The sequence below is a fragment of the Leptodactylus fuscus genome, chromosome 3 (assembly GCF_031893055.1).
Source record: "Leptodactylus fuscus isolate aLepFus1 chromosome 3, aLepFus1.hap2, whole genome shotgun sequence".
In the NCBI taxonomy this organism is placed as follows: Eukaryota; Metazoa; Chordata; class Amphibia; order Anura; family Leptodactylidae; genus Leptodactylus; species Leptodactylus fuscus.
This window is the reverse complement of record NC_134267.1, coordinates 143,190,118-143,205,702: the sequence shown is the minus strand read 5'-3', so window position 1 is coordinate 143,205,702 and position 15,585 is coordinate 143,190,118. Positions and strand designations below refer to the sequence as shown.

At 45.5% G+C, this 15,585-nt stretch overlaps 1 protein-coding gene across 1 annotated transcript in view; it reads left to right on the top strand.

Moving 5' to 3' along the window:
- Positions 1-365: 365 nt before the first annotated feature.
- LOC142198513 (matrix metalloproteinase-23-like) overlaps positions 366-15,585 on the top strand; it is a 32,489-nt gene continuing 17,269 nt past the window's right edge. Inside the window, exons 1-4 of the mRNA XM_075269545.1 lie at positions 366-459; positions 9,264-9,424; positions 9,671-9,786; positions 9,967-10,103. Coding sequence (XP_075125646.1) covers positions 366-459; positions 9,264-9,424; positions 9,671-9,786; positions 9,967-10,103 — 508 coding nt within the window. The remainder of the gene's footprint in view (positions 460-9,263; positions 9,425-9,670; positions 9,787-9,966; positions 10,104-15,585) is intronic.

The following is a 15,585-nucleotide window of genomic DNA, read 5'->3' as shown; positions in this document are numbered from 1 at the left end:
CATAATTTAGAATAAAAAGGGGAATGGTGTTTGGACTGCCCTTTCCCGTTCGTAGTTTCAGGTCTTCAGGCTTCTCTGACTCTCAGCGGATGGGGAGGGAACTGGATGCCCAGACTACTTGTGGGACCTGGCCGGGAGGTCTTAATGGAGCTGTAAGGTACCCACAGAGGAAGCCGTCTTACTGGACGTTACTGTTCTCTTGTTGATGGTGTTGCGGTTTAGGGGATGGTCGGCCAATGTGGCCATAAAACTTCTGGCTTGGGTGTCATTTATGGTCAAAATACTTAGTGTCAAAGGGGTGGTCCAAAGAGTCAGTATACTGAGACGTCAGGCATCCGGTTTCCCTCTCGTTATTGAGTAGACTCATGTCCATGTTACCCAGAGTCTGCTCAGGTGCAGTGGTGGTGCGTTTGTTTTGCATGGCAGTTGCGTTGGCCTTTTTGGCAGCCCCTCGCGTTGGTGAGTTGGTCAGCAACAAGATCGGTGGTCTGGCTTCGACAGACTTTTTGGGTGGTGGGCTTGATCCACGTATGCATCCAAAGCTCTAAAACGACTTTATTCAGTATTGGTACCTGGTTAACCATTCGAATGTTAGGGGACTCCATATGTCCTGTTGCTTTAGTTCGGGATTAACTAGTGGATTTCTTTTCAGGGTGATCCTCATCTGGTCAGAGATTGTGCCACGGCGTTCCTGGTGGGGCGCTAGGGACCTCCAGGTGATCGAGCGAACAAGGAGGGTTTTAAATGTAAGGGTTTCTAAATATGTATGTTCCCTGGGCGGGATAGTGATTCGGTACCGTGAACTCGAAGGTGACTGTGATTGGACCTCAGTGGTGCAGCATCCCAGAGTGCTACTGCTTTATGTGTTTGTCTAATGTGCCTCTGGGGTGTGTTGGTATGTCCCGTCTTCTATGTTCTGTGGTCTATGTCACTGTTTTGCAGCTTTCCTGTTGTTTTCCCACAGTGTTTTAAACCCTTACCCTTGGTTCAGCCATGGCCAATCAGGGGCCACTTGGCCGGGTTGTAGGAGACCTGGGTCTTCCGGATGTCAGTTGAGGCCTCAGTTCAGTGGTAATAGTGATCCTGTGCAGACTATGCTGGGCTGTACAGAAAGGCACCAGCTCTGGACCTCAACGGCTATCCATACAGCCCCTAGGAGAATAGTTATCTGCCCCAGGCTCATCTAGAAATGGCCCTGAGGAAGGGAGAATTGGTGCCTGGATCATTAGACATTATATGTGCTGTGCTCATTTGCATACTGACAAAACCAGTGACATCTCTGCAGCGGGGGGTGCGACTCACATGGGGATTTGATTCAAGTGACCCTAATCTATCTGTGGGGCTTGGTTGATATCCCGGGTTCCCTGCGTCCGGGTTCATGTGACCTCCAACGTCATTGAACAAGGATGGCAGTGGAGGCCGACAGCGTAGGAGTCCCCCCCCATCCCCCCCCCCCCCCCATTTGATTCAGATGACCCTAACCTATCTATCTGCATGGCTCAGACAATATGCTGGGTCTGGTGACAAACTCCCTTTAAATGGGCTGTCCAAAGCTTCCACACAGGGAATTAAGAGATTAAGGAAGCTAAGATTTTAAAAGAGTTTCCCGGTGCCACATTTGCCCACTGGTTTCATGAGGTATTGCAGCTCAGCTCCACTGAAGTGAATGTAGTTGAGCTGCAATACCAGACACAACCTTGAGGACAGGGATGGTGCTGGACAACTAATTCTAATACATTTTATAGATGGATTCCAATCCAAACCGGGGAGTCATGACTGAAAGCCAGTGCACTGCACCGGTATCCAGCCACGCTCTCTGCTCCGGATTAGGCCCAAATGAATGGGCCTAGTCCGGAGGAGGGTGTGTCTTCAGGCCAAATCGCGAGTCACAAGCCAGCTCCCGGAAAAAGCTCTTGAGCGGCTCCCATTGATTTCAATGGGAGCCGTCTTTCTGGTCAAGGTTTGGAGGCAAATACGGCCTCAAAATCCTGACCAAAAAACTAGTGTGAACTTACCCTTAAAGATTTGTCCAGGAGCAACCCATATGCTGGGCGGGAGGTGGAAAATAAAAAAATAAATAAAAGGCACATTTACCTGTCCCTGTTGATTCGTTGTCTGCCGCCAGTGTCCATTTAGTCTCGGCGCGTCCTTGCTGGGAGTCCTGCACCTCATGTGATCGCTGAGACTATTAGGTACAGGATTTCCAGAAATAAGGCCATGAGACTGAACAGACACAGGCAGGGGACAATGGGGTGCTGGGACAAAAGCTCAATGAAAAATACTGTGGAAAAAATACATTGTGATTCAACACAATTTTTTTCCAGTATTTTTTAGCTGCGTCCCGCTGTTGGATAAGGTCTAACACAGCGTCCCGCAGCAAAAAAGCGCTGCAGGAAAATCCCCGGCGGCAACGCATCAGTTTTCCCCCAGCGCTTTTTGCAGAAATTCCGCAGAGCTTTCCTCTGAGGACTTTCTGCTTCCTTTTATACCTATAGGGACACTATAGGTGATTCTATAGGTATAAGTGACATGATGCAATTTCCAAAACCGCAACAGTTTTGGAAATTGCAGTGTGTCCACTGTGTGTATTTTTCTGCAATGTGTGGATGGGACTGCACACACTATATAGCTACACACTGATAGATATACATTCATATATCCTCACACATATAAATATATACATTTATATAAATTCACTCACACATACAGGTATTGCATACATACCTGTATACAATCATACAGTACTCACAGAGTATACAAGTCACATACTTTAACCCTTAAGTACTATCATGGTGTCTATCCTAATGATATGTGTATGGTAGTGGTGTATGATAGACACCATGACAGTACTTAAAGGGGTTGTCCCACGTCGCATACTCACCAGTCTTCGTTGTTGAAAAATCTTCTGTCTTCCGGTTTTGTTGCGTCATTGGTGGGCGGGGTTACATATGCAAAGCCAGCGGCGAGATGCCGCTGGCCCTGCGTGCGCGCTCATAGACCAGTCTAGCCTTCACAAATGCGAATACAGACCCGACATCCGCCTCTCTCTATTACAGCGGGTGCCGGTCTGTATTCGCATTGTGAAGGCTAGACTGGTCTATGAGTGCGCACGCAGGGCCAGCGGCATCCGTGCATATGTGCATATGTGAATCCAGACCCGGCATCCGCTGTAATAGAGAGGCGGATGCCGGGGAGTGTAGACGCCGGCACAGATGCACAGACGCCGGCACAGATGCCTGCAACATCGCTATGCTCCTGCCCTGCATGAAGCCAGCAGCGGCAGAAGCGATGCTGTTATTCCGCTCCTCCGCATCTGTGCCGTCGTCTGTGCATCTTTTCTGGCGTCTAACCCTCCTCGGCATCCGCCTCTCTATTACAGTAGATGCCGGGTCTGCATTGGCGGCCCCTTCCCCCCAAAGGGTAAACTACCCCCCCTTCCAGGCTCGCTCCCATGCACTTAGCCCCTCCTCCCTCCCCCCTCAGAGCAGGCAGATACATCACTTGACTTATGAGCAGATAAGTCAAGGGATGTGTCCCAAAAAAATGAATAAAGTAATATAGCGGACAAACAAAGCAGTTTTGCTGAAGCAATGTATTTAGGAAAAGTCTTACATTCACATTAACAAACAGTATAGATAGGATCCTTGTGATGGGACAACCCCTTTAAGGGGTAAACAAATATAAACATATACATATTAATTATTACATTTACCAAAAAAAAAGAAAAAAAAAAAAGAATATACTCACATTTATGAAGAAGGAAGTGCAGCACGGCTATAGACTGCTCCTGTCCCCACACTGTACAATGTAAGGGATAAGCGATGACTCACTGCTGGGAGGGGGAGGGGGGAATTCCGGGCTGCACAGAGAGTTGGATGATAGCATAGGGGAAGCTGCAGCTGCACAGGTTGTCCTCAGTCCTCCCGATGTATACTTTCCCTGTATTAATAGGGAAAGTATACCACGGGCAGGAGGCCCCTGTGTAAGTGTCGGGGCCCTGGGAAACTGTAGGCAGCCAGCCATCTTTAATCATTACAGTGCTGCTGGCAGCCTGGGGCCCCGGGGTTACAGATCCGGCCCGGACCACTATCAGTCCTCGTTTTCTCAATGCAAATGCATTGGCCAGGGGCCCGAAGCGGCCCCTGACATCCCGATCGGGCCCCTGGTCAATGCATCTGCATTGGGAAAATGAGGACTGATAGTGAAGGTTCGGGGCCCACCGGGGGATTCCCCGATTCCCTGGCGGGCCAGTGCAACCCTGTCTGGAGAATAATAACGGTTACCAGTAAATTCCCTGCACCGGTTAAGCTTTATTATTAATTTACACCTTGGTCCTCCGGGGGTTACTTTTGCGAAGGGTTGCAGGGGGAGGCTGGAACTCTGCTTTCTGTCTTCCCTGCAGCTGCTCAACTCTCCATGTCCAACTCCATTCTACTGTATAGATCTGCGGCCCAAAACTGTGAGAGTCAGTAACGTCATAGACTTCAAGCAGCTGCAGGAGAGACTGAGGATCCAGAGTTGCAGCCTCTCCCCACAGTCCTCTGGATAATGTATAAACATGGCTGAAAGGGACCTGGGTGTACATTAATAATAAAACTTAACCAGTGTAGGGAAAGCACTAGTAAGTTTTAGGGTGCCTATAACTTTTTAACTTCATTTTATTAACTCTTTCAAACCCCAAACCCCCTAACATAAATTCTGGCATTGCTTTTTACCTTTTAAATACTTTGGCATGCAGTGTACAGCATAGGTAACATGTTATCTTTATCCTATAGGCTGGTGTGATTACAGCAATACCTAATTTATACATTTCTAAAAAAAAAAAATTAACACACTTTATTTATTTATTTACACTTTTTTGATGTCCCACTAGAGGACCTGAATGAGTGATGCTCTGATCGCTGGTTTAGTAGTATACACGGCAATACACATGTATGGGGTCACTAGTCAGACCCCGGGCTACCAAAATCTTGTATTGGCAACCCCCCAAACTAACTGGGTGGGTGGGGGGGGAGTTGAGTGATGAGGGACATTATTATAGCGGATCCCCTTAGATGCTGCAACATCTAACGCTGGGTTCACACCTGCGTTTGGGGTCTCCGTTCTATGGTTTCCGTCTTCTGCATGCCAGAAGATGGAAACCATAGACCGGGTCCGGCCGTGCGCGGCGGTGAGTGTTTTAGGCTTTCCGCCGCGAAACCGGATTTTTTTATCCGGACACAGAGTACTGCATGTCCGACTCTGTGTCCGGATTATAAAACCTGGTTTCGCGGCGGAGAGCCTAAAACGCTCACCGCCGCGCACGGCCGGACATCTCTCTCACCCATTCAAATGAATGGGTGAGAGAGACTCCTGCAGGTTTCCGTATCCTGCCTGTGATTTAGGCAGGAAACGGAAACCTAAGTACGGAGTGCCGGGCCGCAGATGTGAACGAGCCCTTAGGCGTTTAAACAACAGTGCAGTGAGGGGATGGATGGCTTGGGACGTAACAGTATGTCCAGATGTGCGAACCCCTTGGCATCTAGGATGTACTATTATGTCACTTATTGCTAAGGGGTTAAAGAGCAATTTTTCCATTGACTGCCTTTTCTCCTATTATATTCTATGGAAGCTACCTGTCAATAAGCAGACTATCCTGCTTATCCAAAGACCCCTTTTTTGAACTTTTTTTTTTGTGAGAACCCTTTAGAAAAACCATATATAGGACATGAGATCAATATGGTTGCAGCTCTGTGATATGCTATATTACTGAAAGCATACGGTAGAGGCTTGTAAGAGACAACAGCCCAAAAATGTCTGAGAGCTTCCACGTCCATAGTCAATGCAGTCTGTACTGAGGTGCTGAGCAGAAATGCCAACAGCCCGAACTGTGCCAGATCAGTCTCAAGAACTGGGCCACAAAAGGGGATGGCTTTAGGTTTACCCAACACCAAAATTCTTAGGATGTTCTAAGGTGAGCTGTACACGTGTCTTGTGAAATGTAAGCAAGTATTATCAAGTGGTCTAGGAATGAAAGTGTAGCCATGCAAGACTTCCAAGAGGTGTACCATGCTGAGGACCATGATTTAAAGATGACCTTTCAGGTCCTCGGCACCTGCAGTTTTATATACCACTAGAAAGCTGACAGTGTGCATACAGCGTGTGTGTTCCCCACAAACTGTCAGAAACGCCCTTCTGACACTGAAGAGCTACGGTAATGGCACCGATAGCTCTTCACCAGGGGCATATAATAGGAAAGCTGAATTCAGCACACTGTCTGCTTTCTAGCGGTATATAAAACCGTGCGTGACCGAGGATATGAAAGGTCCTCTTTAAAAGCACATTGTGCTGGGGACTAGAAAGAGAGGGGAAGCATGCTAAGGCCTACGATTTAAATGGATACAATGCTGGAGGGCCAGGAATGAGCCAGCCATGCTGGGATCCAGAACAGGGCACCATTGTCACCATGAAAAAGCTGTGTAATCTGCAGGCAACAGAACAGGAGGAGCTGAGCAGTGCCACACCTCCCATGGGGCGACCTGAAGCGACCGCTTCAGGCGGCGCTATGCCAGGGCCCCGGGGAGGGCGGCATTTTTGCTGACTTAAGCCAGTCCAGGACAAGCTGTCACTGTCATTGAGCGGTGGATTGGGGAGGCCGCTGGAGCAGCGCTGCTCCAGTGGCCTCCCCTCACGCTCAGGCAGAGAGCAGGTCCTCTCCCTGCCTGCTCTCTGCCTGCTAAAGATGCTCGCTCCGCTCGGCCCCGCCCCCTCTGCTCGGCCCCACCCCTTCTCCTCGGCCCCACCCCCTCCGTTCCGTCCCCTCCTCGGGGGGGCTTTCTGACAAGCACATGTAGGGTAGGGGAAAAGGGAAACACAGCCCACTATTTCAAAGATTAGCACAGAAAGATATATGCATAGTAAAGACAAAAATGCTATGTCCATATATATATGATATCCCACACTTTGGGTAGAGTGCACGGATTAAACTCCACGGCCAGGGGTGAACTTACCCCTTTCGCCGCCCGAGGCGAACTACAGAAAGCCAACCCCCCTCCCCGCCGGGAGGAGGGGGCGGAGCGGAGGGGGCGTGGCGGAGTGGAGGGGGCGTGATGGAGTGGAGGGGGCATGGTGAAGTGAAGGGGCGGAGCTTAGCACCGTTCGCCGGCAGAGAGCAGGCACGGAGAAGACCTGCTCTCTCCCTGAGCGTGAGAGGAGGCTGCTGGAGCACCGCTGCTCCAGTGGCCTCCTCAAACCACCGCTCGGTGCTAAGCCAGTCCAGGACAGCTTGTTCTGGACTGGCTTAGGTAACCAAAAATGCCGCCCTCCCTGAGGCCCTGGCATAGCGCCGCCTGAAGCGCTCGCTTCAGGTCGCCTCATGGGAGGTGCGGCGCTGTCCACGGTCAGGAGCAATACGATCAAGGGTTAAAAGGAATTTCTTCCAAGGAAAACCAGCAATCTCAAATGGCATAAAAATCGACTTTGCTTTATTCTTCATAGATTTTTTTTTTTTTTTAAACATGTACAAAATTTTTTTTTTTTTCCAAAAAATACATGACATATATAGCAATATTTGACTCACATGGATGTGGAGAAACGCCAGGGCTGACGCGTTTCGGTACCATATGTACCATAGTCGTAGCCTGACGTAGCTTTCTGACGCCGCCTCAGGCGGCAGAAACCCATGGTTCACCCCTGGAGCTGAGCAGAATGATATATAGTTTTGTGATAAAAAAAATAAAAAAAGGATTCATTATGACCTGTCATTTATCCATTTCTTTTTCTGTTCTTTCTATACTTAGAAAAAATAAGAGTCCAGTGGACAAACCTTTTTTTTTATTTTTTTATTTATTTTTTAATGTAGATTGTGAGCCCCACATAGAGATCACAATGTACATTTTCCCTATCAGTATGTCTTTTTGGAATATGGGATGGAAATCCATGCAAACACGGGGAGAACATACAAACTCCTTGCAGATGGTTTTTTGCCCTTGGCGGGATTTGAACACCAGGACTCCAGCGCTGCAAGGCTGCAGTGCTAACCACTGAGCCACCATGTGGCCCCTCCAGTGGACAAACCTAGCAGTGACTGACAACTGTCTCTGTATACACAGTCATACAGGGTAAGTTGTCATTTACTGTTAGGACCATTTCATAAGATAGCTCCTGCTGAAAACACATTTAGGCCTCGTTCACATCTGCATTGGTATTCCGTCCAGGGGAGTTCGCATGAGGACACCCCCCCCCCCCCCCAACGGAATACTGAACACAACTGCAAGCGGTGTGCCAGTGAAAGCACACGGACCCCATAGACTATAATGGAATCCGTGTGCTTGCCGTCAGATCTCTGCAGAGATCCTGCGGACAGAAAAGTAGTTCACAATCTACTTTCCTGCCCGCATGATTCACGGTGGCAGCGCAGGGCCAGCACACGGACCCCATTATAGTCTATGGGGTCCGTGTGCTTTCACTGTACAGCGCTTCCAGTTGCGTTCATGGGGTCCCCATGCGGACTCCCTGAACGGAATACCGAACGCAGATGTGAATGAGGGGTTAGAAATTGGGAGATTTCTGTACATGTAGAATTGGGATGGTCTCAGGTAAAGAGAAATATCTCCTCTTTCATAGGACAAAGAACCCCTATCATATGATTTATAATGCCTGATAAATAATTGTTTGAAGTGACCCCCACCCCAGTCTCAGCTTGTCTATATTGTACCCATACCTCCATACTGACAGTGTGAGGCAGTGAGAGCGTTTCTGTTGGGCTTTAGAATAAGAATACTGCAGGGACAGAAAATGTATTACATTGCCGGAATTCATGAAACGGAGCTAAAATCTGTTAATAAAGTATATTAGAAAATGTATTAAACAATTCTGAGAATGTATTACGCGTTAATGTAAATGCACTCACAAAGTCTAATTTGTTATACTGTAAGCCGTGTAGAGGGTGTTAAATGTAACATATGGTTATAAATGGCATATTGGAATCTAAGACAAAGAGAGGGTTGTTCATCTCTCCACGTGTCCACTAACAAAACACACATGAGGTCCGCAGCCCTTCTTTTTCTCTTGCACTTTCCTCTTTCCCTCTGTACCATGCATGTCTGCTTTCGTTTTAGATCTCATACTTTTATCTATGTTTCTTTCCTCTTTCAGACATAGCCTTGTTCCCTCCTGCCATAGGATATTTGTTTGTTTGATCTCCCATCTTTTATCCACATTTTTTTCCTGCTGGAGATTGTAGTGTTTTGATTTCACTGCAATGATTTTGGGATACTCAACAGGAGCGCAGCTGCCGCCACTTGAGTCTGGTGTCTTATATATACCCAGGATGGCATTGTTTACTGCTGGCATTTCTAGTCTGTCTGTATTTGTTATCACTGGCGCTTCTTTTCTTTTGCTCAGTTTTGGCATTTGGCATCAGCAGGGATCTGTACAGGATATGGTGAGTAGCAGCTTTTATCCTAGAATATATTTGATTAAAATAGGAGTGAGTATAATTATATCTATATCCATCTCTAGATAGATAGATAGATAGATAGATAGATAGATAGATAGATAGATATGTGTGTGTAATTTATTCATGTTATTATTATAGACACCACATATTCCATCATCATTCATATCAGTCTCTATCCCCAATGATTCAATAGATTTATAATACTTAGCTGTTCTGGTTATTCTTATGCAGATCCGGGGCAATGGACAAACTTGTGGTATGGTCTTCCCGTCACAGAGTGGCAGATGGAAGCGTTATACCATAAATCCACTGGGATACAAGTGGGATCATTTAAACCTAACATATAGGTGAGTTAACTATACATGAAATACTTACTCAGCATCTACTAAAGGTGAAACACCCCAACTAACATTGCTATATACAAAAGAATTATTCTTACCTTTAAATAGGCTTATATATCATCACACTATGTGCTACTAAATCATCACGATTGATGTAGACAATATTCCCCCTTTGACTTTCTGCAGGATTGTCCAGTATCCCAATACTTTAAACAGAGGTGACACAGATAAAGCATTAGAGATTGCCTTCAGTATGTGGAGTAAGGTTTCCCCTCTAACCTTTCAACGTGTACTCCCTAAACACGAGTCAGACCTAAGCATTGGTAAGTACTGTCAATTTATTTTCTAATTGTATTGATTCATACCATGGACCTTTTTTGACTGTTCGGCCCAATCCGTTCACCTTCTTCAGTCTTATCTATGATACTAAAGCTCCGTTGCCACGGAGTAACACGCCGCTCATTCTGACACGTAAACACATGTTAGAGTGAGCTCTTCAAACAGATCCCATTGACTTCAATGGGTGCCGTCTTACGCATGCTACACATTGAAATCAATGGGTTAAAAAGCCTCCCATTGATTTCAATGTGTAGCACACGTAAGACGGCACCCATTGAAGTCAATGGAATCTATTTTGAAGCGCACACTCTGACACGTGTTTACGTGTCAGAATGAGTAGCACGTTACTCCGTGGGAATGGAGCCTAATAATGTGAATTTCACATTTGTCATGTCCCTCTGACCTGAGGTGTAGATAATAGTAATTATAGTAGTTTTTTTTTAGAACATAGCCATCATCTAAACAGCGTTCCACCACCTTGTATGAGCTCATATTTTATTATCATTAAATCACAATAATTTTAGGCTAGGTTTACATCTGCACTCAGAGATTCTGTTTCCCGTTCCATTTAAAAAGATCTTGCAAGCAGGACTTTTCTCTCTGCATTTTTCAGCCGGAAAACCGGTGGACCCCATCATAGTCTATCGGGTCCATGGGTTTCCATAGATAACCACTTTAAAAGCAGATTGGGTTTCTGTTTTTCAGGGCCCCAAGTGGACCCGAAGAATGGAAAACCAAGCACAGATGCGTACCTAAAGTAAATCTGATTTTGTGACTCTGACCTGTACTGGAGTCACTCCAATGGGTTTCAGCTCCTGCCCACAATGTCACTTTAATGACCAACTGAAAACATGGTTGTGAACTAGAGTAGGTGCAGAGGATAGCAACAATGGTGAATAAGGAAATGAGTGGAAAGTACAAAGCCAGACTATCATATTTGTGGTTAATCTATTTGGAAACTGTGGTTTAGGAGGCAAATTAATCACAATATACAAGTGTAAGCATAGACAGTACAGAGCTATTTCTCATAATCTCTTTACACTTAGACCTGTAATAATGATAAGGGGATATTCACTACATCTACAAGAAAAAGGCTTCATCATCTTCATGTACAGGGCCATTTAAACACCTCAATGGGCCCAGTGCAAAGGTTTCATAAGTAGGCCCCACCATCACCACCTCAGATGGCTAAATTATAATGCCCCTCATTGTCTCCCACATAGTATAATGTCCCTATACAATATAGCTGCTCCTGCAGTGGCCCCATATAATATAAGGGCCCATCACACATTAACTCCCTCCCCAGTGAACCCTCAGACATTAGGCTGTATACCCAAGTGGCTCTTCAGACATGAACCTGCCATCCCCAAGTGGGCCACATATATTAATACATTAACCTGTCCCTCCAAATGACCCCCCCCCCATATTATTTTATAGTATAACATCCCCTTCCAGTTGCACCCAGAGTATATATTTTCCCGCGGTTACCCCTAGTTTCTTATTCCCCACAATATATACTATTTCCTTCCAGGTGCCTTCCTCATTTGCCTGTTATTTTCTGTCTCAGGTACGCCCAGGTGTCTTCAGGGAACAACAGCTCCCTGCTTCACTACCATATTCAGTGTCAAGGCAGCCAGGCCCAATATCCGGGACAGCTCTCTAAATGCAAAACGATCCCAACGTCCCAAGGAGGCCCTCGCTATCATAGGGCCCGTTGCAAGTGCATTGGGATAGCATATTATACTGTGTGGGGGCCACTGTGGAACATTATAATGGGGGAATGGGTCTCTGGAGAGCATGTTATATTCTGTGGGGCCTCTGTGGAGCATTATACTGGGGGGGGGGGGCACAGTGGGGTGCATATTATACTGTGTGTAGCATATTATATTGTATGGGGCTGCTGGGGAGCATATTGTACTATTTGCTGCCACTAAGGGGTAGTATACTGTGTTGGGGCTCTGAGGAGCATATTATACTTTGTGGAACCTTATATACCATGTGGGACCACTATGGGGAGCTCAGGGGAGCATTTTCTACTGTATGGGGTCATTGTTGAGCATTATATACCATGTGGGGAAACTGTGAAGGGTTCAGAGGAGCATTTTATATTGTGGAGCATTATAAACTATGTGGAACATTATACTGTGGGAAAGGGGCTCAAAATTCCTGCTTGCAGCACTTTGTTCTATGTCTGCATCACAGCTCCCTCATTATAATCTTACACACGTGTAGTCCTCCATGGCCATGTCATTCCCCATACAGTAGTTTGCATAAACTGGTCAGTGTATATTACTGTAAAGTGAAGACCCAGAGCTAATACCAGTGAACAGAGTCCACTCTGATCATGGCCACTGTACTCTGATGCATCTCTGCAAAGTATAAAAAGTCCACCCTGGGGCCAGAACCTACCCCGTCCTTCTGAAGGCTCTCAGGCCTGCCATAGGACTATAATTAATGTAAACAATAACAATAGTAATGTATTGAAAGTCCTGTAGACTGCAATACAGTCTATGGTACTTGCAGTCAAAGAATTGGAGGTTCAAGCCCCTTAGGGGGCTAATAAAATAGTTGAAAACAAAAAAAAAGAGTTTTAAAATTATAAAAAAAAAAAAATTAAATCACCCTCTTTCCCTAGATTTAAAATAAAGAGAAATAATTAAAAAAAAAAAACATAAACAAATTATACATCCCTGAGTCTGAAAACACCTGGTCTACAAACATATAAAAGTATTTTCTCATAAGGAAAACGCTACGCAGGAAAAGAAATCAAAAGAGCCAACCTGCTGTATTTTCGCTTTCCATAAAAATTAGAATAAAAAGTGATCATAATAGTAAACATTCTCCAAAATGCTATAACTAATAAAGTAGATCTGGCCCTGCAAAAAAGGCGCCTTATACATCCCTGTACGAGAAAATGTAAAATATATAAAAGATATGGGTGTCAAAATATTGCAAATCTAAGAATTTTTTGCAAAGTTTAGATTTTTACAGGGTTAAAACGTAAATAAAACTGTATAACTTTGGTATCCCCAGAATTATATTGACCCATTGGTTACAGGTGAAAGTTGTTCTCCAATTGCACCCCATTAACTGAATATAGGGTGGTGTAGGATGAGAACAGTTAGATGCCTAAATATTGGAGGGAGCGGTCTCTCTACTGGAAGTCATAATTGTGATGAAGCAGATGAAGGCTAGAGATGGAAATATTTAAAGGGAAAGCCCCTGTTTTTGAGGCGTTAATCTTATAACCAGAGAAGTGGCCATAATCTTGTAACATCGACATGAGATTAGAGAGGTAGGTGTGGAGATTGGTGAGGGTCAACAGGACGTCACCAGCAAAGAGGCTGATTTTAAAGTCCAACTCACACACAGAGATCCCTGTTACATCAGGATTAGAATGCACTTTAGACTCTAGGGGTTCGATGCAGATGGTAAAAATAAGGGGAGTTAGAGAGCAGCCCTGTCTGGTCTCACTGCGGTTAGGGAAAGATGAGGAGGAAGTGTATGGGAGCTTGACAACTGCAGGAGGGGAGGAGTAGAGTGCTCTCACTGCAGAGCTAAAGGTCCCTGAGAAACTGAACCTCTCCAAAGTAGCCATAATAAAAGACCAGTCGATACGGTCAAAGGCCTTCTCAGCGTCTAAAATCAATAGAAGAGCAGGGATAGCAGAACTATTGGTGTTAAGCCTATTAGCTAAAAGTATTGTGAACAATTTAAGTTTTAAGTTTCAGAATTAAGGAGAGCTATCGGCTTATAGTTGGAGAAGACCAGAACTACTTGGTCCTTGTTCTCCAAATAGTTTTGTAGTGCCCGTACCTCCCACCAACAACGTGTATAGTCATGATAAACCTTGGTAAGTAATTTGAATGTCTCTTTAATGCTACCTGTTGTTTCACTCTGTGTTAATTCTCTCTCTGAGAAGACCACTTTGGCTTCCTCAAGCCATTGGATTGATACATCACCATCTGCCAGAAACCCAGCTATGGTGCTCAATGGGTTAAACAGATAAACCCCTGTAGCGGGTTTGATCCAAAAAGTATAAATATCTATGCAAGGATCTGGGATTACCAGTAATTCATACAAGACCAGAAAGGGGTATCCCCACAGCAACAAAAATCAAGATTAAAACCTAACTTTTATTAAAGTCATTTAAAATAAGTCTATAAAGTTCACGTGTACCTCCTTCTACCACCTAGTACAATAAAATCACTATTCCTCACTGAGTGGCAAATCTTTTTATGCAGGCGTGTGTTCTGTGATACCTAATCCGTATGTCGGGTGTTCACCCTGAATCTAGGTACTAGTTCACACCACTCTCTATAGCTCACCTAAGCTGACAGGTGCTCGTTCTGACCGCTCCCTCTCCCCTCCTCAAACATTTGGGTTTCAAATTGACTGTGCTGGGAGTCTCTGCCTGAGCCTGGACACTTCTGAGAACCTGCAGCTCTGGACCCTGCTAGTTATTCTGCCTGTATCTGTGAGGACAGATTGATATTCTAGGACATCAGATATGTTCGTCCCTTATATTATAGCGTCTCTACGCGTTTCATCAAGATCATCAGGAGATGATTAAAAATTTTTTGCAGGCTGCCCTAATAATTATAGCCTGCCATCTAGCCTATTGCAATACCAGCGATATGGCATGTGGTAAAAACCACAGTTGAGACCGGGACCCTGATGGTGGATCCCGGTTGTAGTAAAGAGGCTGACACTGCGCTCTATCGTCTCGCTCTTAAATAACCCCCGAGCGAGTGTAGGGCTCCACCTCTTTTAGGTCACGCCCCCTCAATAGGTACCCACGTGGGGGAGTGATGTCTCAGCGACGTCACGGGGGTGGGGTGGGGGTTTGGCGTGTCCCAGCTGGAGCCGTTCATTTCATTGGCCCAAGATTCCTCCATGTCTCTCCTCAGAAACAAAATCACAATACCACAGATAGTGATACTGTTGCACTCATACCACTGCCAGTACTTCAGACCAGCAACACAATGTGAACACGGTTCAATAAGCATCCAGGATATATTGTATTGATGTTTAGACGGTAAGTATCCTCACCCCCCCCCCCCCCCCCGAGTATATGGATTCAGTATCACAATGTGAAGACCAAGGTTCTATACTCATAAATCAGGCCTCTCACAGCAAATATACTGTTTCATACATGCCCAAGTCATATGTTAGATATCCTAGCATGTGGTCCCTCTGGTTATACCTAATACAGAACTGGCACCATGTACCTATTCCTGTCAGTCCACACATGCACAAATAAACCATTCTGTGTATGGGCAATTCGATAGTTTAGGGGTGAATGTCTATATTTAGGGGTGATTATCACTGTATGTGACTTCTATGTTGATAAATTTAACTAGGTCACACACAAAGCTATATGTCTTAAATAAATGAAAGAAACAAAATCCCGTCATTCAGACCCTGGGGTTTCACTGATGAAAATCGGAAGATCCATTGCACCTC